Raw genomic sequence first — 26,287 nt, 5'->3', positions numbered from 1 at the left:
GAATATAATTTTTTAAGTGACATTTATTTGTTAAATAATTTGAAACAATTGCCATATATGTGCATTATTTGTGGCAACGCGGCAAAAATTGCTGTTTTAAAAATTAGATTTTAAATTTCTTTGTTTTGTGTAAAACTGTATCTTTTTTTAAATTTTGTTATAGATGCAGAATTAAAAACTAGGTTACACATGTTATTACCAATGCCACTTTTGGAATAGTAACTTTTCAACGTCGCCTATTTCAGAAAGAAGTATTTGGGATTAAAATAAATAATGAATGTTTTCTCATTAACGGAATTCATAATTTACAAAAATATTCTTGGAATTGGAATGAAATATTTACGAAATATATTCGCCTAATGGAATACAAGTTGCATTTGGAATAGAAATGAATTTAATTTTAAAAAATTCTATCTATTTTGAGGGTATTGAAAAAACAGAAAATTTTCCGAATTAAATATTAGAATTAATAAAATTATAATTTTATCGAAAATATCAGATATTTTTAATTCTTTTCAATTCAAGATTTTTTACCGGGAATTTATAATTTAAAAAAGTCGTCGTGACGCACACAGACAGAATTTCCATTTTTTCATCGAAAAGCCCAAGATACTTGAACGTATGACGAATTCGTTTATTGTACATATATTTATACATATACATATATCTAAACATAACCTGTTGAGCGTCTCTCTCTATACATGATGACGCTCCTCCACTCCCGGCTTCTAATAATCTCTTGGGGTTTTGAAAACTAACGAAACCAGTGACTGTCAGCACAAGCCAGTGAGTGCCACTGACCACGTATATTCAGTCCGCCTTGTTGCCTTGTGCTTGTATCAACTTATCTTCGTGAGCAGTGTTTATTTTCCCGACTTGCTATTAAAAAAAAAAAATTGTGAAAATGGCGATGAATTGTGGAATAGAGTGCATAAAATATCTTCTATTCGTATTTAACTTCATTTTTGCAGTAAGTTATCTTTTTTATTATTTTTAACTTAACACTTTTATTTTCCTTGTTACCTGTTGTTTTGCAATAAAGCGTCACAGCTCATAGGCGTCGGTCTTTTCACAACGAAGGACATTTATGGCTTCGTTTGCAAAAAAGGGGCGTTATCATCACATCCACAACTTATTTTTTATTAACAAAATTTTTTTTTATAAATTTAGTTATTACATTTATGAAAATGTATAAAGCTACGTTTTCCAATACATTGACTACTAAAAAAAGGAAATTATAAATTTTGATATAATATAAATGGAACTATTTTTATAATATTAATTAATTTATTTTAATTATAAAAATAAATATTAGACGTGAAATAAAATTTTTTTAATTGTTAGAGAGAAAATATTTTTTTTTAATTTGGTTGTTTTTTTAAAGTTTTTTTTTTGAAGTTTTAATACTACAGTTTGTTCATTAGATTGACTGTATTTTTCCTCTTGACGTACAATTAAAAATGATCGCGTGATATGAAACACTTTGTTTATATCATCATATTTTTCTTGTCATTTCGATTTTACATAAGTCAAAGTATGCAGTTATAATAATATAATATTGAGAAAAGAATGCAACTTAATAAATGATATATTCTTTATTGTAAAGTTGATAAGTGAAAACTTTATTCATTTTCATATTTCTAAATGAGAAACCTACTTATTTTATTTATTTTTTTTTTTTTATAAACTTATGTCCACACAAGCTGAGTAATTCTTTTGATAAGCGGGTATTTTAAAATATTTTAAAAATATTTCTTTTTTATTCTAACTTATATTGCATATTCACAATTGGTGTACTTAAAGATCAATAAATGTTATAATTTTAAATAAATTTTTTTTTTAAATTTAACTGTATTTTTTATATTTCATTGTGTAATTACAGATGACGAATCCCTGTCATTCTTAAGGGGCTTGGGGAGTTCCCCTTTTTTTCTGATAATAGTTATTTCGTAAAATTATTGGTTTATCGTTCCATTTTTTATTAGTCACTCAATACATATTATATTATCAACATTATAAGATTAGCTTATCTCTCAAACAAATATTGAATTTTTCATAACCTTTGAAAATTTTAACAAATTTATTTAAAAATTGAAATTTATTTTTTTTTATTGACTACATCGAAAGTTCGAGAAATAAAACAAAAATGTTTTAATATTTAAATAAATTTTATCTAGAATTTATATAAATTTATTGTTTTAAAGAAATGAAATTTAAAAAAATTGTGTTGCATTTTTTCATATTTTCACGTTTATGAATACCTTATTTTCTTATTTGATGATGGAATTGAGTGCTTATGCTATAAATACTTAGAACGGTCGAAGTCTTTCGACCTCTTTCGCGATACCATCAAGTTTGTGCCTTCCATCAGCCCTACAAAATGCCATGTTGCCATTGATGATATCATTCAATTCTTATTAATTTTTTCTACTATATAATTCAAGCTACAAGGTATATAAAAAAAGAAAAATCATTTTTTTATAACTTTATGACGCACGAACAAAAAATTTTAAAAACTTGCATTTTTACTTTATATCAAATCACAATAATAACTGAAATAAAATATAAAAAAGTTATATTACTCAATGTTATAAATTAATTTATAATTAAACTTAAATATTCTTTTACCACACTGAAAATAATTTCTTTAATAAAGATTAATTTTTATTTTTTAAAGAAGTGAGTATAAATTTATAAAATTGAATATTTAGAAACTTAAACTTAAAAATAGCTGGAATTTAAGAAACTTGAAAAATTTTTAATAAAAAATTTGAATGAAAATTCTGTGCAAAGTTAGAAAATTTTTATCATAAAGGGTTCGTGTGTATAATGTTATGAATAATTACGATCTGCGATCGTACATGCTTGCAAAGAAAGGTCATAGACTCGGTCCACATTTAAATGACCCCATTTTTTGTTCTATACAATGAAAATTGTACTTTTGCATTAAATATCAAGTAACTTGATGAAACCTTTTTATCTAGAGTAATCGCAGTTTTAATTGTATCATAAAAATATAGAAAAAATATGTATAATAATTTTAAAAAAATATACATACACCAAGAAAAATATTTTCTTTTGATTGTAAAATATTAATTTATTGCCTCAACTAAAATTTTAAACAATTTTTTAAACTTTGCAAAATATTTTCCATTATTTTTATTATGGGGTCAATCCACTTTTTTCTGGAAGCTTCAAAAAATTTAAGGTTTTGTGTATATTTTTCCACTATTATAATTTATCTGCTAATAAGGAGGAATGTGCCATAATAAAAAGTAAAATTTTTTTGATGCTCTCGAAGAGAAATTTTTCAACTATTTCATCACGTGATCTATCGTGAAAAACCAAAACATAACCTCCATGATTTTAATGTGATAAACATGTGAATAATAATAATAATAATAATAAATAAGGTCACAACTTCGTTAACATAATTATTTTTTTGATGTTTTTTTATAATATTTCTGGTGTTTTTTAGGTAATTTTTTTCGATACCTGTCTTTTAACATAACCTGATCACTGTGACGCTCGTCGTCAACAAATGACTAGCAGACGATAAATTAGAATTCTACTTTTTCACTGAAGGGGCACTCGAACCATAAAGGCTTGAGCAGAATAGAAACGTTATCGGAATCGTAATCGCAAACGCAACCGGAAAAATGAGTTAGAAAAGGATAGATATATTGTTTATCCTTCTCTAACTCATTATTCCGGTTACGTTTGCGGTTACGATTCCAGTTACTTTTCTATTCTGCTTTGGCCTTTAGTATAAAGATATATTCCTAGAAATATGATTTTTCGATAAATTAAACCTCCAAAATAATATAAAAATTTTTTAAAATGAGACTTTTTTTCACATGAAAAAAGTTTTCAAAATGAAAAAAATATTTTAGCAAAAGGTCCGTGAGAAACGTCAACATTGTATTTTTTGAATTAAACGTAATTTGGCGCGAAATTTAAAAATTGCGACACAAAAGCTTTAAATAAATTGATTTCTGACGCTTTACGTCATTCGTGACAGTCAAACAAAGACAAAAGACTGCTCATTATACTACGCGATTCAAACACGGTATTACTTATAATATTCAATCAAATGCTGTGTTTCTTCATAAATACACATAAAATCGTTCAAATAATTACAATTTATAATAATATGATTTTAGTTTAAATGAATTTTTGTGAGTCACCCGGTATAACAATTTTCTTTTGCCAATATCTTATTAATTTTACAATATTTATCCTAAATGCTTTGCATTTGTGACTCGTAGTAATGTAAATATATTTAAAAATTAGTTTGCTGATTTTATAAAATATTAAATTTACTTAAAAAGGTTAGTTCTATGAATTAAAATTAACCCTTTAAAATAAAAAATTTTCAAATATTTAATATTTCTGAAACGAAGCAAAAACACTGCCAAGTTAAAGTATAAATTTTTTGTGTTCATAAAATGAACACTTTGCTTCCCCATGGAGATTTTTTGTGATCAATTTATAGTAACTTATTTGGTATTATAATAATTTTAAGATGGCATTAAGTTGTACTTTTTTTTGGGTATTTGCAGAGATATAATTTTAACATCAATAACTTCGTAATAATTTACAATAAAAGGTTCAGTAATAAGTCAATTGATTCGTTTTTAAATATTCTCCAAATTGTTCATAATACTTTTAAAGATACATAAAGATTTTTTAAGGGGAGAAACTCGTGTAAATGCACGTTTTTTTAGGAATTTTTTTTTCAAAACTCATCAAGTTTATTGAATTAAAGTAAAGCATACCTAAAACTACAGAATATAAGCTTTATAAAAAAATTTTTTTTTTTTAAATATTACAAAATCTTTAATTTTGCGCCGTGCAGCCTACAGGTCACAAATCTTTTAAAATTAAAAATCAAAATTTTTACTGTTAAAATACGAAAATAAGCTTTGCATGACGAAGAGAAAACTAAAAAAAATTTTTTTTTAAATTTGGGACTATTTAAAAAAAATCACTTTTTTTTCTTATATACAATGTTCAAAAACAATTGTTAAAATTTTTTTTTAAAAAAAAGGAGCTCGTCATGCAATAGCCAGTAAGATAAAGAAGATTTGTGGTAAGTTTAATTAAAATCAGTTAAAAATTGTCTGCGTTAAGGCGCTCGCACACCTCCGGCTGCCTGCACAAGCAGCCTCCCACCACGCAGAAAACGTACAAGAGTAAGAGAGACAGAAAATTCAAATTTAAATCTACTGTCTGTCTGATTGGCTCTCACTGGCTGCTTGTGCAGGCAGCCAGAGGTGTGAGTGCGCCCTTACATTGCACGGCGCGCGAAAAAACACGTATAAAGTTTTCGATACATTAAAGTAGTGTTTTAACTATTGCCTTGAAGACGTTATGTATTCGAAAATAACTATTGCACTAAAACATAGATTTACTATCACTTGCTTATGGTGCTTTCTAATGACAATTAATAAAATTATATTGACATGAAACCGAAAGAATAGAGGGATCTTGTGCTCATAGTTAACTGCATTTGGTAGCATCTGAAGTTTTAAACTTATGCTTACTATAGACATTCATACATCTAATTATAGATGAGTAATGTAGGATCATATTCTACAGATAATAAATTAATTTTTAAAGCAAAAAAAAAAAATTGTAAAAAAATTTTCTTTTACACGAGTTTCCCCCCTTAATAAATAATGCAAAAAAGGCAGGTTTTTCAAAATTTTTCAATTTGCAAATGTTAATAACTCTGGATAAAATAACAGTACGATATTTGCTAATAGGTCAAAAGATGCGTCTTGAAAAACTCTACAAAACTAGAGATAAATATCTATTGGTGTCAATACATTTTTTTAAGTTATAGGCAAAAAACGTTTTTCTTTAATTTTTAAAAATTCAATAACTTTGGATAGAATATCAGTAGAATGTTCGCTAACATCTCAAAAAAAGCATCTTAAAAAACTCTACAAAATTAAAGAAAAAAATATTCATAGGTGTCCTAACATTTTTTTAAAGTTATGGGCAAAAAACGATTTTTCAAAAATTTTAAAATGCAAAAAACATAATAGTTAATCTTTATTAATATTGCTCAAAGTACTCTCATTATTTTTCCGCCAGTGAGACCTACAATTTTATAAATGTAAAAACATGTAGAACATCACACTGTCACATGACCTTAATAGCAAAAAAAAATCTGCAAAACCTCTAATTGTTTGAAGCCTTTAGAAAACGCGATGCTTTAGAAGCAATAACAGGTATGACAAAAATGAGTGTATAAATATTTCAATTTATTTTATAAAATCCTTTGAACCGTTTAATAAACTTATAATAATGTCTTTATTTCATATTATATGAATGAATACAATTAAATTGAAAATTTCCTATTATACTTCAGGAATACACTCATAAAATAATTAATAATGAGTAATATCTATAATGTTACAATAGTTCTTAAATAATAACGTTTTTAAAAATGTGAATTTAAGGTTACGAAATCATGCCGTGAACATCCTACTTTTGATTGATAATATCATAAGAGGAAATATAAGTCACTCGATAATATTATCGTCAATGAAATAAGAAATTTATTGAGTTGCACATAATTTAAAACTAGATTTTTTAAAATGTGTCATCAACCAACCTCACATGCTTTTCAGTCTATTGACTTATGTATTAATAATAAAAAAATTTCTAGCCACTAAAGGCTTACGAAAATCTCGATTAATTTGTCGGCGTAAAACATGAAAATAATTCGCAGGAGTAGAGCAATAAACCACCTGCATATTATTATTATTATTATTATTTTTTTAATGATAAAATTACATTTAATCTTTTAAATTAAAGATTTTAGACAAATTTTTTCATGCGTTTGTTTATTATTAACAAAAAAAGAACGTTTAGTAAAAAAAAATTTGCTTAAAATCTTAATTTCAAATTATAATTTTAAACACATAAATTATCATCAATTAAAACTATTTAAAATGAATTACTTTTTTATGTGTATAAAGCAAACGTAGTTTGAATTAATAAACAATGTATTTACAATATTTTAGTCTATTTTAATCCAGCCACAATCCAAATCAAATGATATTTCAATAAAAATAAAATAAAATGTCAATTTTAAATTAAAATGAAACGTACGAAAAATATTTTTCCTTCACGTGATTGGCGAAAAATGATTAAAGTGTGTTAGTGAATTGAAAATTTTCACAATGAAAATTAATGAGGAGTAAAGGGGAATTGTTGATCTTGGCAGTGGTGGGAAGCAACTTGAATACTTTACCTTTCATCTCATTTGGCATTGAGCCTCAACAAGTTTATTCGTAAAGCTCTTCCAATTCGTTTGTATCGTAAAGTAAATCGCAATTTACTTTCGTTGAATTGTCTTATAGGTATTATATATATGTATATAGTGAAAATATCGGTGATTACTTCTAGTTCGGTGTGATTCAGAATAGTGATAACATGAATTGTGTGTTTTCTTTTATCAAATATTTTCTCTTTTTTTTAAATGCATTTTTTGCCGTGAGTATTATTTTAGTTTAAAAAAATGTGTATTGTTAATTTTTATAAAATCATTTTAAACATACATTTCTTAAATTTTAAAAGCAACTTTATAAACATGAAACATGAAATCAATGGTTGTTTACATATAGTTTTATTGTAGAGAAGGAATTTATATTTATATTTTTATTTTTAAAATAACAGTTTGAAATAAAATTTCGAATGGAATTCAATGTAATTTTTCAAGTAAAAATGTTAAGAATTGCTAATTTGAGTATTTTTAAAGGAATCTTAGTTTTCTTGAAGAAAATCTGAGTCGACATTTTATACCTGCTCAGTGTCTTCTTTTCATTCTGGAATCTTAATATTTTCAGTACTTTTGAATTTAATTAAAATTAATATTACAATATAGAATTGTAAAATATAATTTCAGATATTGTTTAGATAAGATAAATAGTACAAAATATTTTGTTGTCTGATATTTACTAAATAATTTTTAAAATTGTTACTTTTGTTATTTTTATGATTAATAATATTTTTTATTTTAGTTAATGTTGAATAATTCATATGCAAACATGATGACGGAGTATGAATGAATCATTGTTTATTTCTTCATGAATTTTAATCACAATCTTATTCGAATTAATTAGTTAGTAGTTTCCCAATTTAACAGGAATAAACTTTTTTTGTAGATAAAAATTGATAAGAGAAAATATATACTTATTTTTTTATTAATGTTTTTGCCTTTAATTAAACATTTGTTTTAAAAAAATTATTGTATGATATTGCTTTAAAAAAAATGTAAGTTATTTTATTCTATAGAAAGCTTATTACAGTTGAAAGTCGATTTTTGTTATTACCAGCTTTGTCACGAGAACAATAATTTAATGTTATCTATCTATACGATAGCTGCTATATAGGTACTATAAAAATAATTATACATTGAAGAAACATTTATCTGATTCAAATATAGCGAATGAAGTCAATTTTTTTTTCATAAAATCACAATCAAGTGTATGGAAAAATTTCAAAAAATTTTTAAATTTGATTGAAACTTTAAACTCGGGAGTTTTTGGGGTGACTGATTATAAATCTAAATTTTGTTTTAAAACTTTCTTAATATCGGATCAAATATTATGACGGGCGATTTTTTAAAAAATATTTTCAAAAAAAAAAGTTTTAGTTATTCAAACTATTTAAGGTTTAATATTACAAAATTATTGACTTTTTAGAAATCAAAAATTTTGAAAAACATGAATTTTTGAACAATTTTAGTTTTTAATTCAAAAATGTTATTTTCTTTGATAAAAATAAAAATGTTTCTTTGATGCTTTTATTATTAAATTTATCGTTTAAATATTTATAAAAAAAACAAATAATTTAGAAATTAACTTTTGAAAAATGTGACGTAAATAGAAAGAAATTTTTGATTTAAATAAAAAAAAAATGATTTAAATTGAAAAAATCGTATTTTTTGGTTTTTTCAGAAAAATCATGATTTTTATCAGAATTGTTTTTTTAAATTTTTATACACTTGGTTGTGTTTGTCTTAAAAAGATATGTTTTTTGTAATTTAAAAAATTTGTACATTATAATCATTTTTTAGACATCATATTTATGTTTAGCTGGTCAAAATTCATAGGAAAAGTGTAGTCTGATTTCTAGTTAAATAAGTGATTTGCGATATTGTTTTCATTTTACGGAAAATGCATATTTTAAAAAAAGTATAACGTTAAAATGATTCAGTATCACTTACAAGAAATAGATTCAGTTGATTATTTTTTAAAAATGTTACCTCATCCGATACTAAGGAATCATTGCCAAGTTAATCATAATAAGAAATCATGACTCAGAAGTACAAGGTTTTACCTCCTATTTAAACAAACATTTAGCGAGAGACAATGCTGGAATAATGTACAACTTTCGCCTTGAGATTATTTTACACATTTTTTTTTTGAAATTTGTTTTTCTGAATTTTAAAATAAAATAAATATAAAAGTTTTTTCCTTATAAAAAAAAATTCAGAAATTCACACTAAATAAGATTCAAGTAACAAAAATTCTACAATTTATCTTCATTTTGGAAATTTTTAATTTTTGATAATTGGATTTTAAATCATTTTTCTGTCGCAAATTATTCTAGATTGTACTTATAATAATTATAGAATGTAATTAATGAAATTAGTTTAATTTAAAATCGGTAAATTTCAAAAATAAATAATTTTTAGTAGTCAATACACTCTGAGCTGGGGTAAAATTTTATTTTTGTAAAAAATAATATTAGGGTCAATTGGGGTAAATGGGGACAAGAGGTTTTGGAGCTTAATTTACAGTTTTAAAATTAAGTGCTTAAAATTTTCTTAGAAACTATGCTGTCCCCATTTACCCCGAATTTTATGAAATTTTATAAATTTTGGGGTAAATGGGGATAGTCAGTTTCATGCGTTTAAAGCTTATCTAAATTTTTTTCTGCTGCATAAAATTAATCCTAGGAATGTAAATAACAACTTAAAAAAAAATAAACCCGCAAATAGTACCTTTTAAAGGAAGAAACTTACGTAATTTGTGAAAAATAGCGATTTTGTCCCCATTTACCCCAACTGACCCTATAAATTGAAATAAATATAATAAATAAAATTATGTTATTTAAAAGTTCAAATTTGTAAATTAAAGTTTCTACTATTTATAAAAATAAAAATAAGCATATTCTATTTTTAATTCATAAAATTATAAAAAAATTTGTAGCAAAAAATATATATTACAGTTATATTTCTTTACAGTGAGATGTCCTTGATATCTATTAAATCTGTAAATAATGAAAATTACACTTGATTGAATAATTTAATTAGAATTTTCTAAAATAATAAATGAATTTATGAAATTTTATACAAACTTTAAGAGTACATACATTAATTTGCATGAAAAGCAATATTATTTTGATTTATATAAATTTTGAATAAATTGAAATACGCGATTTTGCCCCGGTCTTTCCTTTACATTAGAACTGATTGTAAGAGGAAGGTCTGATATTTTTGGATGATGCTGTCGAAAACCGGTTCTGACGATTTGGTCAAGGAAGGCTCCAAAGTACATCTATACATGTAGAGAGATATTTCAGATTCCTATAAAGCTGTATTGCAATGTATTTATTTACTCACAAAAGTTACATTTCTTCAATTATTATCAACTATTATGACTGAATTATTTAAAAAAATAAATAAACAGAAATATAATAAACTGAGACACAATAAACTTCAAATTGTACACTCTAAACTGTACTCTAAGCAAAATTAATTTTAAATTCTTCATTTTAAATTGAATACCATCAAATTTTGAAGATTTTAATTTAATTTATTTTGTTAAATTATTTAAAACCTTCAAAATTTGACGGTATTCAATTTAAAATGCAGAATTTAAAATTAATTTTGCTTAGGGTTCAGTTTATAGGGTACAATTTAAAGTTTATTATGTCTCAGTGTACAATCTAATAATGGAACGTGCAACCGTGCCGAATTTTTATTTAAAATACAAATTTAATTTTATCAATAGCCCAAAATAAATACAAAAATAATTCTTTTTTCCTCTCATTTCAATAACAAAAGCTAATAGTTAGAGAAAAAATTAACATATTTATGGAAAATTATTAGAAACAATAAATAATAATTTTAATACAAACAAAAATTATAAATAATAAGAGTTCACATTTCTATAAAGCTTTGAAAAAGTTATTGCATATGAAAAGTTTAAATTCTCTCAGTGAAATTTTAATTCCTTTTTTCTTATAATATACATAGCGAAAAATATTTAAACAATTTTTTTTTTAAACAATTATATGTATAAATAGAATAGAGTTTTTTACTGCTATTGCGAATCGCTTAATTCAATGACGTGAGCTAATGCTCTGGAAATTGTTCAGTTTAAAAGTAAAGTCTATATTCTGCTTTTAGAATAATATCACACAGTGACTCATTATACTGACTCAAAACAGTTAAAATCTTTTCAATAATATAATCAAATTTTTATTAATTAGTTGATTGCTATTGTCATTAAAATTCTGATAACGAAATATGAGTTATGAAATATTTTTCACTTTTTTTCACACAAAACAAATCGTTTCATTTAAAAAAAAAAAGAAAAAAACAGGATGAATGACATCATTTCTTTGAACATTCAGTTATATATACGTACAATTCTCTTTCATTGCTAAATTCCACGACAATTTAGTGTCTTCTCAAAAGAATTTTTAATTTTTCTTTATATAACAATTTTTTATTTAAACAAATTATTAGTGTCAATAAAAGAAACTTTTTTTAAAAAATGTAAAACGAGTTTTGAATTTTTTTTTTTATCGAATACAAAAAATTTTATTAATATTTGTAGAATAAAATTCAATTATATTATATTTTTAAAAAAATATTTTTAATATCAATATGTGTAAAAATTGCATTTCATATTTTTAAATAACTGAATACTGATAAGTATTAGCAGTGAGTCATATTGATAAAATATACATATGACACTCTTGTGATTATGTTCTTCTTTACATTATATGAGAAAATTAATTAATTTCAGTTAATTCTTAATATTGACATAAAAATACATTGCAATGTTCTATATCGAATTTAAAATATTTACTTTAAGTTTAATTGATATAGATCTTTAAATGTCTTACTAAAAATTTCTCAAAACAATAATTCTATGTAGGTCAAGAGTAATTTTCTTCAAAAAGTATTTTAGATTCAGTACTTAAATTTATATATCGCATTTATGAACTACAAACAAAGAAAGCATAACTTTTTTCATTTCAAGGTTTATTTTTTTATGTCTAGATGTAAGATTTACTGACACAAATTCTAGAGGAAAATGACATCATATACTGAGATGTTTCATTATTTGGACAAGAAATCAAAAATCTGAACCACTTTTAGAAAATTGTGTTTATTTCCGAAAATAAAACCAACAAATGTCATGCAGACGCCCATATATGAAAAAATTCTAAATTTTAATATGTACCTAATGTTATGAGCACCAAAAAAAAATTTTTTTTTTAAATATGAAATTTGTTGTAATTGATATCTTGCAAATGACTTTATAAAGAAATTCAAAAAAAATCGTTGAAATTTTTTTTGTAGATGACAAAGACATTTTTTCAAAATTAGTCTGATCAAAAATATGAAAATCGATGATATTATTATGAAATGACGTGGACTCACCCATATATATATACCTGCATATGCAAGTCGAATCCCACGCAAACCGTGGGTCTAGGATTCACTGAACACCCATTTTCTATAACATCTGCAGATGTTTTTTTTATTGCTTTTCGGCGACTCAAATCTTGTCTAGACTCTTTCAAGATTCTTGGTTCTACGTACTTTATACGGTCAAGGAAACCCCAGGTTTCTTCCCACAAACATATATATGCTATTTTTTAAATTTGGGATGCATGAATATTTCCCACATTGAACTTAAATGAATTTTTGTAACGTCCAATTTTAAATTATTAAAATATTTAACAAAATATTCATAAAAAAGAATTTTAAGTTAATATAATTGTTCTTTAATCGAATTTCCATATTTATCCTAATTTTTTTAATTATTAACTAAGCCGTGAGGTGTCATGGCTACTGCTGCATAGTATAAGGAAAAATAGTTTTTCACTATTTTCCTTATAACTTCTTTATTTTTTATAGAATTAATTCCAAACTTTTGGAAAAACTTCTTTAATGTGAAAGGAAAAACTTTGTGGCGAGAAGTTTTTCTAGAATGAAAATTCCCTCGATAACTTTTTCAGTAGAAGGTTGAAAAATACATATTTTCAAAATTAAAACTTTATTATTATTTAATATTAAATAATAACAATTTTCTTGATTTTTTTTATGATTGTCGTCTTTAATAGTACAAACTGAATAAAATGCACCAAATTTGAAAAAAATCCATCAATATTTGGCAAAATTACGACGAGTTATGTTTTAAAAGTCCATTAAATTATCGTAAAAAAAATTTCTATTTTTTTGCCTCTATTAATTTTAATAATTCGTTTTATAAAAAAATCTTAAAGGTCTCCTTATAGAATCGGGGTCCTCAATTCCTGTGAAAGAAATTTTTAAAAATATTAATACATATTTATTTTTGAAGGGGTAGTTTTTTGAACATTTTCTTGGGGCTATTTAAGGGTCCTAAATTCCTGTGGAAGAACTTTTTAAAAATATTTATATTTAACGGTATGGTATTTCTAGTTTAACGTCAAACTAGCAGTATCAAGGGTTTTTGACAATAGTTAAAGAACCCTAAATTTTTGCATGTGGTACTAAATTAGCCCTAAATTGTGGCAAATAGAAAAACCTTTTTTTTTTGAACGTGGTACTTCCAGCTTTACTAACCTGACAAACGCATGGTAATTTTTTTTAAGTAGGTTGCTATAGTTAAGTTTACCAAGTATCAGTAGTTAAATCAACAAATTTACTTTTAATCATTTACATTGGTAAATTTAACTTCATAAAATTATTAATTCACACACTACTTAAAATTTGGTTAATACATCTCAAAAAATCTAATTAACGAAATATAGTTAATTTTATAGCATCATTTTTTTCGGTGTAAAATTAAGATAAATCATAACTGTAAGATTCTCTCTGAAAAAGTCTCCGTAGATAATATTATTATAAATCTAGATTTATTTTAAATTAAATTTGTATACCTATTGATTACAACAATATTTTTCTGATTTTTATATTAGATATTTATATAAACGAAAATTTAATATTTTTAGATCTGTGGTTTGGCGTTACTTACTGTTGGCGTAATTTTCTACATTAAAATCCACGATGTTTCTTCAGCGATGGGTGAAGGCTTTCCACCTTCAGTTCCTATATTCTTGATTGTACTCGGTGCAATAATCTTTATCATTGCCTTCTTTGGATGCTGTGGAGCGATTCGAGACAGTCATTGCATGGTCGTCACTGTAAGAGTTCATTTAATTACTACTTCTTTTTTTTATATTACTATTTCTTAATGAAACGAAAACGAAAAGTCAATAAAAAATTTTCAAAGTATTTTATTTTTTATATGTATAGAAAAAAAATTGTAAAAAGTGCTTTAATATATTAATAATATTGAATGTAATTTATTCTAAAGAAAACATTCATTTACTGTAATTATGGATTAGGATTTATTTCTCTTTTATCATGATAGGTTATAATAATTTTTATTATAGATTAAATTGTATTTTTTTTTACAGTTTGCAGTATTTTTACTTACTATTCTCGTGATTCAAGTGGCTATTGCCGTTTATGTTTACATACAAAAAGTAGATGAAACGAAAATTGAATCAGCATTTAAGACACAAATCTTTGATAAATACTATAAGGAAACTGAAGCCAAGGATATTGTAGATGCTATACAATCTTCAGTGAGTATTTCAATGATAATTGCTTATTCTTTTTTATACTAGATTCTAAATAATATGTGAATTTTAATTTTAGCTCAATTGCTGTGGTATCAGAAGCTCATCTGATTACTCCGGTCTTGGTCCAATTCCTGGAACTTGTTGTGGAAATGCACCTAGTGCTACATGTACTGGTTCTAACAATATTTACAGAGAAGGTTGTGGTACAAAGATTTCAGATCTATTTAAAACGGCATTGAAAACTCTAGGAGGTGTTGCTGTTGGTGTAGCAATTGTGGAGGTAAAATTTAATGTTTTTTTTTACATTTTATTCTAATTATTAGTAATAAAATAATCGATTTCAATTTTTTCAAACAGTAAATTATTATACATAGAGTCGGTTTTCACCGTGTGGGTTAAATTTTATCTCTGCGCAGATTAAAGGAACAAGATAGATTTGCGTTTGCGCAGAACATTCGTAAATCTTCGTACACATGAGTACGAAGATTTACGAATGTTCTGCGCAGGCGCAAATTTATCCTGTTCCTTTAATCTGTGCGGAGATAAAATTTAACCCACACAATGAAAACGGCGTCATAGTAAAATTTATTTTTAATGCCTTTAGCTTCTTTAAAAAGTACTCAGTATCTTCTTTTATAAAAATTTCTTTTTTTTTCAGTTGCTTGGAATCATTTTCTCATTGTGTTTGGCCAATGCAATACGCAATGATGAACGCAGAGCATATAGAGTTTAAGAAAGCCACAAATAAGTTCTAAATTTCAATTAAGAAATTCTTAACAGGCTAATCCGTCTATTTCAATTCACTTCTCATATTAAAAATTTATATTTTGAAAGACAATAGAATTGTCATTAAAAGTGTTTGATTTATAAGTTGAAAAAAAATTTCTATCTCTACTAGAATAATATTTCTGTGCCTTGGAATTTTTGTAAAAGATGTACCTGTATACCGCCGAAAAGTGATACTCCATCCAAGACAAAAAAAAAATGTAAAATCAACGACGAAATATTTTGGCATCGAGAGATTTTTTAATTCCCATTACAAGAATTGCCTCTCGAGACTTATTATTATCTCTTTCAAATTTGATATTTAAAATTGCAATTCTTGTCAAGGGATTACGATTTATAATCTCGCGTCTACTGTAACCTGTACAAATTGATTATTTGCAAATGGGAAAAAGTTTATGATTGTGCTGCGCACAAATATGTCTCGACTTTAATGAAAAATTTATTCAAGTTTCTTTTTTTTTTTTAAAAAAATTAATCTTATCGTTTGCAGAACTCTGTTATTATATTATATAAAATATAATACAATATTTTAATGAAATCTGCAAACTTTTTGTTACAAAAATATTAGAAATTAAGTTTATAAATTTATATATAAAATTATATAGTGCAGAGTCAGAGTAATTTCAAATATGTGTACGTTTAAAAGAGTACATGCAATTAACTTCTTTTATGTGTCGCACGTACCTCATAAATTTTGACATGTTTAAACTTATTTAATGCCTTTGTACGTCTTAATAAAATTATTTTTCCGAAGCGAAGTAAATCATTGCCTACGACCAGTATTGCGTTTATTTAATATGTAACAATTTATTAATTTTTTTTCTACTTTAGATTTCTTAGAATATTTAAAAGAATTTTTTTGTAAAATTTATTATAAAAATAATAATTATATAAATTGATTGTATGCTATTTGTAATATGTATCGGTTTAGTTTGAATATTTTCGAAGGTAAATGCACGAAGTAGTATAAGGAATCTAAAAGTGTAGTGGAAATTTCCACTACGACAAGTGGTTCAATATCTATCAAAGTTATCATCGTTTATTGATAACAGTTGTATTTCTTGAGGATGAAGACAATTTTTGAGATAATTATTTTTTTCGTATGTAAAGAGTAAGTGTTTTTGTTTTTAATAAAATTTTTAAAAGTAGCTAGCTTAAAAAGAATAAATTAGGTTATAAATTACTAAATATTAGTCTTTGAAATAGGATATTAGCTCGGAACGACTGATGTAATATTTCACTCATTCTGAATGTAATTTTTCAATTTTAATGAAAAGTGTATCTAGCGATCAAAAAATTATTCAATTACTTTTTTAAGTGGTACCTTTTACAGTAAACATGGTATATTATTTTTTCAAACTATCTAAAAAAAAAATTTTATTAAATTTTAATTATTCTTTTTAATAAAACTCAAAAAAAAAAAAATATTTCAATCATTTCCCCATTCTACAGAAGTATAACTATTAATAATATACAACGGTATTCAACGACTAAATGATTTATTTTTTGTATTTTTTGAGTTTCATCAAAAAGTGAAACAATTCTATAATGTACAGTGCTATATCTCCTTATACTACTTTGTGAATAATTGATACATATATTTATTTTTTGAAATATTTTTTTCTTAAGTTTCAAAATTTGTACTATTCGTTTATTTTTATGAAATAAAATAATTTTATGTTTAATAGTTTTATATTTTTTTACACATTTTAATACATACTTTTAATAAGTAGAGGAATATTGCGAGTCACACTGTTTCCTTGGTCATCACCCCCACAGCACCGAAACTTTCCTAAAGATTTCCTAAAGATTTGTTTGAAATGTTCGGAATATTTAATTGCAATGTTTAGTGAAAATTGTGTAAAGATTTAAATGTCCTGATTAAATAAACGTTCAGGAAAGTTTCGCGCTAAACATTTATTCAAGTGGGACATTTAAATCTTTACACAATTTTCACTAAACATTGCAATTAAATATTCCGAACATTTCAAATAATTCTTTAGGAAAGTTTCGGTGCTGTGGGGGCAATAACGTTCAGAAAAATAAAAGTATTTTTACAAATTTTGAAATCATCCCATGTAGAAATATTCCTTGCAAAGTGCCTCCTGAAATATACTCTGGAAATTGCATTTTAATAAATTTATAAAAGGAAGAAGGCTCCAAAAGGTGACCTCCCTTTTTTTAACGATTGAAGAATCCAAATGGTTATTGACTTATACGAAGCCATTCTAAATTTTTAAAATTGATAAAAGTCACGCAAGCAATCATAAATGTTAATAAATATTATACTGCACACTCTTCAATCGTTCAACAAAAGGTGGCCACCTTGGAGCCCTCTACCCTACCATAAATGAGGTGTAAGCATTTTTTCATACGCACATCATCTTTTTTGAAAACACATCATAGCCTTTGCATGCCAACACTCTTCTGAGAGTTAATGTCTTCGTTTTTCACCTTTAATAAAATTCAAATTTTTTTCACTCAAAACACCGTCCGACAAAATTCAACTTTTTTTTCACACACGAAAAAATCAATGATTTTCAGAAACTAGGACCAAAAAAAAGATACCCGTGTCTGGCCGTTTTGCTAGATCAGGTCATTTTTTGCTTTTAGGGGTAAAAACAACCCTTAAATGAAAGGTGATAGGAAATCTTGTACAAATTAATAATTTTTATGAAACTTGGTATCTCGGGGTTTTCCGGGTCGCTGATTACGAATCTGATGTCTGATTTTCAAAATTCAAAATGGCGGATCCAATATGGCGGTCGAAATTTATAAAAATTCACCAATTCATTTGAAAGTTGTTACTTAGGGGTTTTTGGGGTCCCTGATTACGAATATGATGTCAGAATTGAAAATTCAAAATGGCGAATCCAATATGGTGGTCGAATCTTTAAATCGTAAAAATAAGCGTCTAAAATTTACACAAACGTAATACAAGAGTTGTTATGAAATGTTTCTATTAATTTTATTTTATTGCATTATATTTGTTTAATAAATTTTGATTATAACCTTTTGAATTTATTAATTCTAATAGAAACTTAGTTAATAAATATACAAATTTTCAGATTAAAAATCAATTAAAATAAAAATTTTAAAATGTTGGCTTGCAAATTTTAACAAAAAATTGATCGAACATTTAAATTTTCCAAATTAATTTTCAGATTTGTGATCTTCACCTTTATTAGATTTGGCGTTTTTATTATTCTTATCTGACATCACTTTTGTACTTAGAGACGCCGAAAGCCCTTAGATACCAAGTTTTATAAAAAATTAACAATTTTTATGAATTTCAACCGTCATATTGAGTCTGCCATATTGAATTTTAAAAATCTACAATTAGATTCGTACTCAGCGACCCCAAAAACCCAAAGATACGAAGTTTTATAAAAAACTAATAACATTTATAAACTTCGACCACCATATTCGATCCGCCATTTTGAATTTTGAAAACCCGACATCGAATTCGTTATCAGCGACCCCAAAAACCTTCAAGTAACAAGTTTCAAGTGAATTCGATGAACTTTTATAAATTTCGACCGCCATATTGAATCTGCCATTTTGAATTTTGAAAATCTGACATCATATTCGTAATCAGCGACCCGGAAAACCCCGAGATACCAAGTTTCATAAAAATTATTAATTTGTACAAGATTTCCTATCACCTTTCATTTAAGGGTTGTTTTTACCCCTAAAAGCAAAAAATGACCTGATCTAGCAAAACGGCCAGACACGGGTATCTTTTTTTTGGTCCTAGTTTCTGAAAATCATTGATTTTTTCGTGTGTGAAAAATCGTGTCGGACGGTGAAATTTGAAAAATTTCAATTTAACAGTTTTCGTGTTAAATTAAGTGGGTAAAAAAATGGGTGGTCAGTTAAGGTTATTTGAAGGCTTTGTTTATACAAAAATGATTTTTTATAATGTAATTTAAGTTTCGTTAAAAAATAATTGAACTTTATTGAAGGTAAAAGACGAAGTAATAGACGATTACTAAGTGAATCGAAATGGGTTTGGTTTGGTTTTGATAAATGGCCTGCTGTCGCCTGTCAAATAGCCATGACGTTTTCTATTATATAATGGTTTCTCTATACTGTTGATATCTTCTGATGTATTGTAATTGAGCAATTACATGGGGTCATCAAATGTCGAGGAATTATCAATTTCTTCAAAATCATTTGAAACATTAACTGAATTTTTATTTATTTTTAAAAATATATAACAGTTTAAAGGTTTTTACAACTAATTCACATCTCACTTAATTTCTTAAATTTAGCAATATCAAGTTTCGTTTATTACAAATAGTAAAACCAAAAAAAAAACATGCCCATATAAATTTAGTATTACGATCGACGAAGAACCACTTAATTTTATGATTGTATTGGCGTTTACAAGGTTCATACCTGAGTAAACTTATTATAATTTTAATTTTTATAGACTATAAAAATAATTTATAGAGAAAATATTAATTTTTCTATTCTAACGAATCACAGGAACAATTAAACATTCGCAACTTTTAATAAAATTTGTTCAAGTATTTTAATTCCCTTAAAAAATTCATTCTTATTGATATATTCATCATGAGCGTGAGCTGTTACTGTAGTATTGCTTAATGGTGTAAATCCTAAAGCTGGTATGCCAAGCTGAAAAATTTCATAAAACTATTAATTTTTAAGTGAAATTATCAAAATATAGTATGAAATAAATAATTATGTACGGTAACGTTAGTAGGCAAGTGTGTTATAAAACATATAGATAAGTTTTTATTTACTTAATATCCAGTGGGCAAAAAACCACACTGTAAAAAAGTACTAAAACAGTATCTATTTCAGGTATCAAAATAGAACCAAATGACAATTTAGAACCTAAAGCCGGTATTAAATTAATACCTTTCATTTTACAGTACATGTTCGTTCTAGAAACGTTTTATGAACGTTTTATGTCCGACAAATAATGTTCTAATACATTTTAAGAAAATATTCTATCAAATAATATTCTAGAACATTTTCTGTCTGACATGAAACATTCTAAAAACGTTTTTGGAACGAACATGCTTTTTTGCCCACTGGGTAAGTATTAACAGAAAAATATTTAACTTACAGCACGTAGATAGCGTGAATCTGTTGCTGCTGGCATAATTAGTGTTTCTATTTTCACAGAGTTCTCATCGCAAGCTTGTTTAAAGGCGAGCCAATAAATATTACTTGAGTCTAGTTTTGTAACTTCAATTTGCGTCCCTTTGTCAATAACAGTATAATTAACTCCACTGCCAGCTTCCCTTAACCAACCTTCAATCATTCCAATGAATTGCGTAAAATTAACAAAAGGTGAGACACGAATATCAAATGCCACTGACAACATATCGGGAACTACATTTACTTGTACGCCACCCTGAAAAGACCAATTATAAAATTATTATCTTTTCATAAAAACAAATCGCTGCTCTTATTATTCCGCGATTTCGATAGTTTCAACTTTATCTTGCTTTTTAAAATCATTCCTTTTATTTTTCCTGTTTTACTTATTATAATACTGTTGTGCCGTTTAATAGGAGAAATTCGTGTAAATGCATGATTTTACAAGATTTTTTGAAAACAAAAAGTGCATGGTCATATGGTGAATACTATAAAAACATCAAAAATTTATTGTTCTATGGAAAAAATCTATAAAATTTTAAAAAAGTGTACAAAACATAAAATGAACTCTTCATTTAATCTACAAATTTTGTTTAATAAGAGTGTCGAACGGTCTCTGAAATTCGTTGGCATTTAATTATCGCCCTGTAAAAACGGCACTGAACATGAAAATGATAAACATTGATTTTAAAATATTTTTTTCTCAAAACGCAGACACTTTTTTCAAAATCGGAAAAAATACCAAGGATCCTTATCTTATAAATTTTTTAAGTCCGAAAGATTGTGCAAATCTATACAAAAATGCGATTGTAAAATGAAAAGTACGAAAGTAATATAATGACAGCTTTATTACGTCCTGCAGCCGTTAGGTGGCAGAAGCATGCAGTGAGTACAATTTCGCAGCTGTATTACTAATTATTAAATGCCAACTCATGTGGCACGTAATATTACAGCAATATTACCCGGTAACATTACTGTAATATTACAGTAACATTACAGTAATATTATACCGTAATAGCACCATATCAGGCGGACATTTTAATATCACTGTAATATTCCAATAATATTACCGGATAATGTTACTGTAATATTATTACACCCAGAGAAAAGATTTCTATGAAACAAAGAAATCGTTTTTTAAACTCACTTTTTGAATCAAAGGTAAAATTTGATGAATTAAAAAAATTTTTCTTTGCTTTTACAAAAATGAAATTTTTGAGTGTTTTGAATCAAAGAAATTTTTTCTTTGAATCAAAGAAATATTTGTTCCGAACTTAAATACGCTGAGTTGTCACGACTGCGTTTACGCAGACTACGTAAATTAGTAAACAGCTGTGTGTGCCTAATGGCAGCGTGTTCATGGCGTGATAATTATAATCGGATTTATCGCCTAAAAAGTTTTGTATTGATAGCTAAATTTTGTTTTAGTTTTTCTTACAGTGAGTGATAAAGAAGTTTGTGAATTGTTCGTGTTTTTGGAATTTACGAATGATATGTGAAATGTGTAAATAGTGACTCGCGCAGTGTATTGATTGTTTTCTTCGTGATCAAAAATTCTGCCATAAACTGTTGTTCAGTGTTTTACATGTAAAAATGCGCATTATATTAATTAAATGTCTTTGAAATACATTTCAAGTATTTCAAAAATATTTAATTAACTTAATGTTTTTAAACTATAATTTAATCAAAATACGAACGTACATACAATCTCAAAACGAAATAAATATATTTTTCATTTAAAGAAATTTTTGCATTAAAACAAACATTTATTTCTTTGATTCAAATAAAACATATTTCGTAAAATCAAAGAAATATTCCTTTGAGTCAATAAAAAGCAAATAAAGAAATAATTTCTTTAAATCAAAGAAATTTCCTTTGACCCTATAACAAAGAAAAAAGTTTCTTTGATTCAAAGAATTTTTTCATACCTTGAGCATTGTTAGATTTATGGAAGTAACATTGTCCATACGCCCGGAGTCATCGAATTTTTTCTTTTCTGTTTTTCGAAATTCGAGAAAACGATCAATTACGATTTGTAATTTCTCACCAGCAGTATTAGGAGACAAATTCGAACCATGACCAGATTTACCAGGGCAATGAATCCAAATTTCAAATAGTGTCCTCTCACCATAGGTTACATGATATTTATTTTCAGATGCAGGAAATCCTTCATCTAAGGCAAAACCAATATTTAGATCTTTAAAGTGTTTTGATTCCACAAAACTTTTCATGCCTAACTCTCCTCCAGTTTCCTCGTCCGGCATCAAAGACAAATGAATCGTTCTCTCTAGTCGAATTCCTTTTAATTTTAATCGGCGAATTGCTTCTATATATTGTATAGTATTACTCTTCATGTCTTGCGCTCCACGAGCATAAATATTGCCATTTTTATCTATTTTGGCTTCAAATGGTGGATATTTCCATTCTTTCTGTAAAAATTAATGATTTTAATTGAACATACAGTTACAATGAAACGTTTTTGGAACGAACATGGTTTTTTGTCCACTGCACAGAAAAAAACTGAACTCAGAATGAGCCGTGTAGGCGGCTCATTTTGATGTGCAACAAAAATGAACCAGGTTGGTGGCGCCACTGTCTATGTCGTTTAGCATTGGCTCATTTTGATTTGCAACAAAAATGAGACTAGGTTTTTTCTGTGTGGGTTGCGAAAAAAGTACATTAAATTAAGTAAAACTTACGGCATTTACAGGAACAACATCCATATGTCCATTGATTAAAATAGAAGGTTTGTCCGGTTTTTTGCCTTCCCATGTAATAATTACAATTGGTTTTATGGGATGCAATTTAAAAACATTCGCAGTTAGGTTAAGAGATTGAGCTTGTCTTTTCAGAAAACTTACACAATCGTCTGTGAAAATTAATGTTTCCAAATATTAAAATAAAATCCAAATATTTAAAAACAGAAGACTGTAAATTTTTTTACCGTAGTTCACATTTGGATGAACAGATGGAATTTGAAGATAGTCGACTAAATTTTTCAAGGCCGTTAAGTCTAGTGCATCTTCTTTAGACTGGGAATAGAAGGCAATTTTTTATTTCTAATAAAATTAAAATTCTTATTTTTCTACAGTAGAGCCTCCGTGCATGTTTGCCTGAAATTTTTCCTCTTCGAAACTTGAACATTCACGGCGCTTAAGGGCAGGTCAAAGTCGACGTGATTTTCCCACTGAAAATCTATGTAAAAATTGCATCGACATTGACCTTAATGGCTGCAAAACGTAATAAAGCTATCATTATATTACTTTCCAACTTTTCGTTTTTCAATCACGTTTCTGTATGGATTAGCACGATTTTTTGGATTTAGGAAATTTGTAAGATAAGGATCCGTGGTGTTTTGGCCGATTTTGTAAAAAGTGTCCGTATTTTGAAAAAACAAAAATATTTTAAAATCAATTTTTATTAAACTTAATGATTTTGGAAATTTGTACATCTTAAAAGTATTTACCAAGTTAATTATTGACAATAATTTCAATAAAATTCCTCGAAAATTCAATTACATTTAAAACATTTTTCAAAATTAATTGACAGTTATAATATATTTCATGGTTTTATAAACTGCTGAAATACCAAATTTAATATTTCTCACAATAATATATACATAATATAATTATGTAACACAAAATTTATTTTCATAATTCATTCATACTTTTGCAACTCTTTTTTGAATTTTTTATCTCTTAGAGTGTACGGCACTGAAAATTGTCTTGCCTTAATAGCACCACCGTGCACATTGAAGGCTCTACTGTACTATTATTTTGTTACATTTTAGTAAGTTTTTGAAAATAGTATTAAAATTTAAAAAATTAAAATTATAGATCGTGTATTGTATTTTAATCTTTATTAATTTTTATTTATTAGAATAACCTGAAGAGGATACCAACGTTGGTATCGAAATGTCGTTTCTTTGTAAATGATTTAATAAATATTTATTCAGAATATACTGAAGAAATTATTTCAAATTTTACCTGAACAATTTTTAAGCTTGAAATTTCAAATACGATTAAATAGTAAATAAATTTTTTAAAAAACGATAACATTATTGAATATGAAGCAACTTTGAGCTTTCCATGAAATATACTGAAGTGATTTCGTCGTCACATTGTTCTTTTAACAACTCAGGTAACAAAGGAGTCATCCATATAATACGTAATGCTTAATAGGGGAGGGGTTTACAAGACACTGTTGTGTTAATTTAAAAATTATATATTACTGAAAAATAAAAATATTGTAGATATAATTCGTTTTAACTTTCAAATTTATTTTTGTCAAAGCTGCAATAGAATTTCACTAAAAAAAATTGCAATAAAAATATGTACAAATATAATGTATCTTATATTTAAAAAATTATTTAAACATTGTGTTTTTATATATTAAAAAAAACCTTTGTGTTTGAAGATTAAATAATACTTGCTTTGTGTTATTTCATGTTTAGTGACTTTTTAAATAAAATTAAAGAAGGTAACAATGTAACGTTTCGAAACATGAAGGTATTTACATGATTTTTTTCCATCGTCTAAATACAATTCTACCCACAGATAGCAAAATGCGCTCACAGAGTCAGACCGGCACGCGTGCTCTCACTGCCCTGGTAAAAAAGTCGGATTGATTTCGTATCAAATTCGGAGAGATTAGACTGGATAAGTGGGAAAACTGTACGAAATAATTACGCAAGTGATCAGCATTAATTCTCGATTGAAAAAACTTGTACAGGATCGTGTACACAATCTTGTACAAGATCGTGCCCACACTTGGCTTTAATCTCGAATAGGTTTTTCGAAAATATAGCAACATTCGGTTAACGCAGATTTGTTGGAAATTGTCCTAGGATTCCAAATTTTCAAGGCCGAAAATCGTAGCAGATCCTTTTTTTCGAAATAAACGTATATACACTACCGTCGGAAATTGTCGGTACGATTGACGTGCGCGGAATGAAATGTTGATGTCGCACCTAAATTAAGATATTTTAAGTTTGAGAAAAGCTAGAGACTTGAAACTTAGATCACCTGAAAGCTGATAAAATTCTGCTTCTGAATATATACCTAGAATTTTTTTTCGACTTTCTGGAGCGATTATAACACTGGAAAGATTTCGAAAAAAAACGTCTAATTTTCCCAATTTCGTACCCAGTTTTTGATTCCCTGCATAATCTAGGAAAATGCAAGGAAAAATTTGTAACTCCTACAACATAATCTTTAAGATCTTAGCTTTAAAAGTAATTTTTAAGACTTAAAAAATATTGTTTCGTTTTTGAGATAAGTTGAAAAATGTCAGAGCATGTTTTTTACACAACTCAGCGTCAAACATTAGTTCTTGCACCCCCTTCGCTTCGCCCGTTCCTTGCGCCAGGGCCGAATATGCGTGCGGGCCCCTGCTTGAAACCCGTCTTGTATTTTCTTACATTTACAGTTATTGATTATTATAAATGTTATAAATATTTTATTATTATTAATAT

General features: G+C 26.4%; 2 protein-coding genes across 5 annotated transcripts; one reads left to right on the top strand and one right to left on the bottom strand.

Moving 5' to 3' along the window:
* Positions 1-756: 756 nt before the first annotated feature.
* LOC127278937 (CD63 antigen-like) lies at positions 757-16,434 on the top strand. 3 transcript variants are annotated; one of them, XM_051300902.1, is made up of 5 exons: positions 757-970; positions 14,260-14,451; positions 14,728-14,898; positions 14,972-15,175; positions 15,554-16,434. In XM_051300902.1, the coding sequence occupies exons 1-5, from the start codon at positions 905-907 to the stop codon at positions 15,626-15,628; spliced, it is 708 nt and encodes a 235-aa protein (XP_051156859.1). In that variant the 5' UTR covers positions 757-904; the 3' UTR covers positions 15,629-16,434. The 3 variants fall into 3 exon arrangements, with proteins under 3 accessions (XP_051156859.1, XP_051156862.1, XP_051156861.1); XM_051300905.1 differs by lacking the exon at positions 757-970 and adding an exon at positions 7,252-7,376; XM_051300904.1 differs by lacking the exon at positions 757-970 and adding an exon at positions 7,363-7,509.
* A 3,422-nt stretch (positions 16,435-19,856) lies between these two features.
* On the bottom strand, positions 19,857-26,125 carry LOC127278935 (aminoacylase-1-like). 2 transcript variants are annotated; one of them, XM_051300899.1, is made up of 6 exons: positions 24,801-26,125; positions 23,759-23,846; positions 23,514-23,683; positions 22,743-23,243; positions 20,780-21,070; positions 19,857-20,322 (listed from the first exon to the last, which is right to left on the bottom strand). In XM_051300899.1, exons 1-6 carry the CDS (start codon positions 24,870-24,872, stop codon positions 20,179-20,181), a joined length of 1,266 nt encoding a protein of 421 aa, XP_051156856.1. In that variant the 5' UTR covers positions 24,873-26,125; the 3' UTR covers positions 19,857-20,178. The 2 variants fall into 2 exon arrangements, with proteins under 2 accessions (XP_051156856.1, XP_051156857.1); XM_051300900.1 differs by having other exon boundaries at positions 25,331-26,125.
* Between the last annotated feature and the right edge of the window lie 162 nt (positions 26,126-26,287).

Source organism: Leptopilina boulardi, unplaced genomic scaffold (genome assembly GCF_019393585.1).
Source record: "Leptopilina boulardi isolate dan_hultmark-lab unplaced genomic scaffold, ZJU_Lbou_2.1 LbouV2_213, whole genome shotgun sequence".
Lineage (NCBI taxonomy): Eukaryota > Metazoa > Arthropoda > Insecta > Hymenoptera > Figitidae > Leptopilina > Leptopilina boulardi.
The sequence above is the reverse complement of the archived record's forward strand: the minus strand, read 5'-3'. Positions and strand labels throughout refer to the sequence as shown.

What these genes read in the sequence shown, in the direction of transcription:
- LOC127278937 (XM_051300902.1), top strand. Translation starts at nt 905, where the DNA reads ATGGCGATGAATTGTGGAATAGAGTGCATAAAATATCTTCTATTCGTA. An exon ending in TAGATGCTATACAATCTTCA is followed by an intron (nt 14,899 to 14,971) that starts GTGAGTATTTCA and finishes TTTTAATTTTAG; the next exon opens with CTCAATTGCTGTGGTATCAG. An exon ending in TTGGTGTAGCAATTGTGGAG is followed by an intron (nt 15,176 to 15,553) that starts GTAAAATTTAAT and finishes TTTTTTTTTCAG; the next exon opens with TTGCTTGGAATCATTTTCTC.
- LOC127278935 (XM_051300899.1), bottom strand. Translation starts at nt 24,872, where the DNA reads ATGTTATCGTTTTTTAAAAAATTTATTTACTATTTAATCGTATTTGAA. An exon ending in TAAATCTAACAATGCTCAAG is followed by an intron (nt 21,071 to 22,742) that starts GTATGAAAAAAT and finishes TGGTCTTTTCAG; the next exon opens with GGTGGCGTACAAGTAAATGT. An exon ending in ATTCACGCTATCTACGTGCT is followed by an intron (nt 20,323 to 20,779) that starts GTAAGTTAAATA and finishes GAAATTTTTCAG; the next exon opens with CTTGGCATACCAGCTTTAGG.